This window comes from Pteropus vampyrus, unplaced genomic scaffold (assembly GCF_000151845.1).
Source record: "Pteropus vampyrus isolate Shadow unplaced genomic scaffold, Pvam_2.0 Scaffold1738, whole genome shotgun sequence".
Taxonomy (NCBI): domain Eukaryota; kingdom Metazoa; phylum Chordata; class Mammalia; order Chiroptera; family Pteropodidae; genus Pteropus; species Pteropus vampyrus.
In genome coordinates this window covers 4,278-5,880 of record NW_011890519.1, presented here as the reverse complement: position 1 = coordinate 5,880, position 1,603 = coordinate 4,278, and the positions used below count along the sequence as shown (strand labels likewise).

The 1,603-nt window shown below is 69.4% G+C and overlaps 1 protein-coding gene across 1 annotated transcript; it reads right to left on the bottom strand.

Annotated features, from left to right (window-relative positions):
• On the bottom strand, positions 1-1,600 carry LOC111734542 (activity-regulated cytoskeleton-associated protein-like; the record flags this gene model as incomplete). The annotated part of the gene is made up of 3 exons (XM_023526646.1): positions 1-33; positions 247-392; positions 600-1,600. A coding segment is annotated over one exon (393 nt), but the record flags the coding sequence as incomplete, so codon positions are not given.
• Between the last annotated feature and the right edge of the window lie 3 nt (positions 1,601-1,603).

The window sequence follows — 1,603 nt, the reverse complement described above, 5'->3', positions numbered from 1 at the left end:
CGTAGCAGCAGCGTTCGGTGGGAGCCTCGAGACCTGAAAGGGAAGACGCAGGACAGTCAGGGACGAGGCAGGGGCCTGGGGCGGCCTCCAGGAAGGGCAGGGGGCACCAAACGGGCTGAGAGCCCAGCCTGCCCGGAGCAGTGGGGCAGGGGCCTGCGCCCCGGCCGGGGAGGCACTCACAGGCCCCTGGCCAGCGTGGCTGAGGGTTGGGGTCTCTGGGGGGGTGGGGGGACGGGGCTCCATTACCTGCTGTCTCTCTCCTGGCTCCATGGACACCGGCTGCTGCCTCAGCCGGTTGGAGGACTCGGCCCCGTGGGACCCTCCACCTGCCACTGATGAGTCACCAAGCCGAGTTCAAGCCTTCTCCAGGCTGGCATGAATCAGCGACGTTTCTGCGTGAGAGCACGCACAGGCCTGTGAGAGCCAGCTCAGCAAGCCCCCAGCCCTGCTCCCCACGATGCCGGCCCAGCCCAGCCCTGTGCTAACTGGCTGGGGTGCCCTCTGAGCTTTGGGGGGCTGGCCTGGAACGCGGACGTGGCCCTGGGACCGCTGAGCTCTACGGCGCCCCCTATCGGTGCTGCCATGATGCGGGCGCTCACCTGAGGGGCCAGGAGGCACGGGCCGCCAGGTCTGCTGCTGCCGCTGCTGCGTCTCAGCTTCGGTCGTCCTCTGGGACAGGGAGCCACGCTGCCCGAGGCGGGCCAGCCCCCTGCACGGCGACGGCCGGGGCCAGGCCGCGGCCCGAAGCTGAGGTTCCCAGGGCACTGGTTCTGCCTTGGCTTCGGCTCTGGGGTGTCCCCTGAGCTTGGTGCCCGCTGGCCAATGCCACCCAGACACTCGGTTTTTGAGTGCCCAGAGGGCCCGAGCGCTGAGCAGGATGAGGAGGCTGGGCTCCTGTCATGGCCTGAGTGTGTGTGGGGTGGGGGTGGGGGTGAAGGGGGAGTGGCCCAGGCAGGCCCAGAGCCCCGGAAGACAGACGGAGGGTGACAGGGCAGGGTCTGGCAGGGGAGAGGGGTTCCTGTGCTGTTTGGGGCACCCTGCCCGTGACTGGACGACGCGTGTCTGTGTGAATCGGGCTGGGAGGCTGAGGGGTTCCAACTGGACGAGAACGAGGCCGCCCACTGCACGACTCAGTCCAGCTCCAAAGTCCCAATGGGCAAAGGCCACAGGTGGGCTGTGGCGGGGAGGCGGGCGCCCGGGCTGCCCTCTATTCGGGCTGGGTCCGGTCGCTGGCCACGGACTCGTTGGTGAGGGCCGGCGTCAGGGCCTCGGCCTCGGCCTCGTCCTCGGCGGCGCGGAGGGGGCTGGCTGGCTCGGGCCCCTGCTCCAGGTCGTCCTGCACCTCCATGCCCCTCTGGATGAGCTGCTCCAGCGTCTTGGGCAGCGGGTGACGCAGGAAGCGCTTGAGCTTGGGCTGCAGGGTGCCCACCACGTACTGGATGACCTCCTCCTCCTCGGCGTCCACGTGCAGCGTCTGGTACAGGTCCCGCTTGCGCCACAGGAACTGGTCCAGCGGCTCGCCCTGCTTCTGCGGCAGGTCCAGCTCGCGCTGGATGGCCTCGCGGGACAGCGTGCCCTCGCTGTACTGCAGGAACGCCTTCTT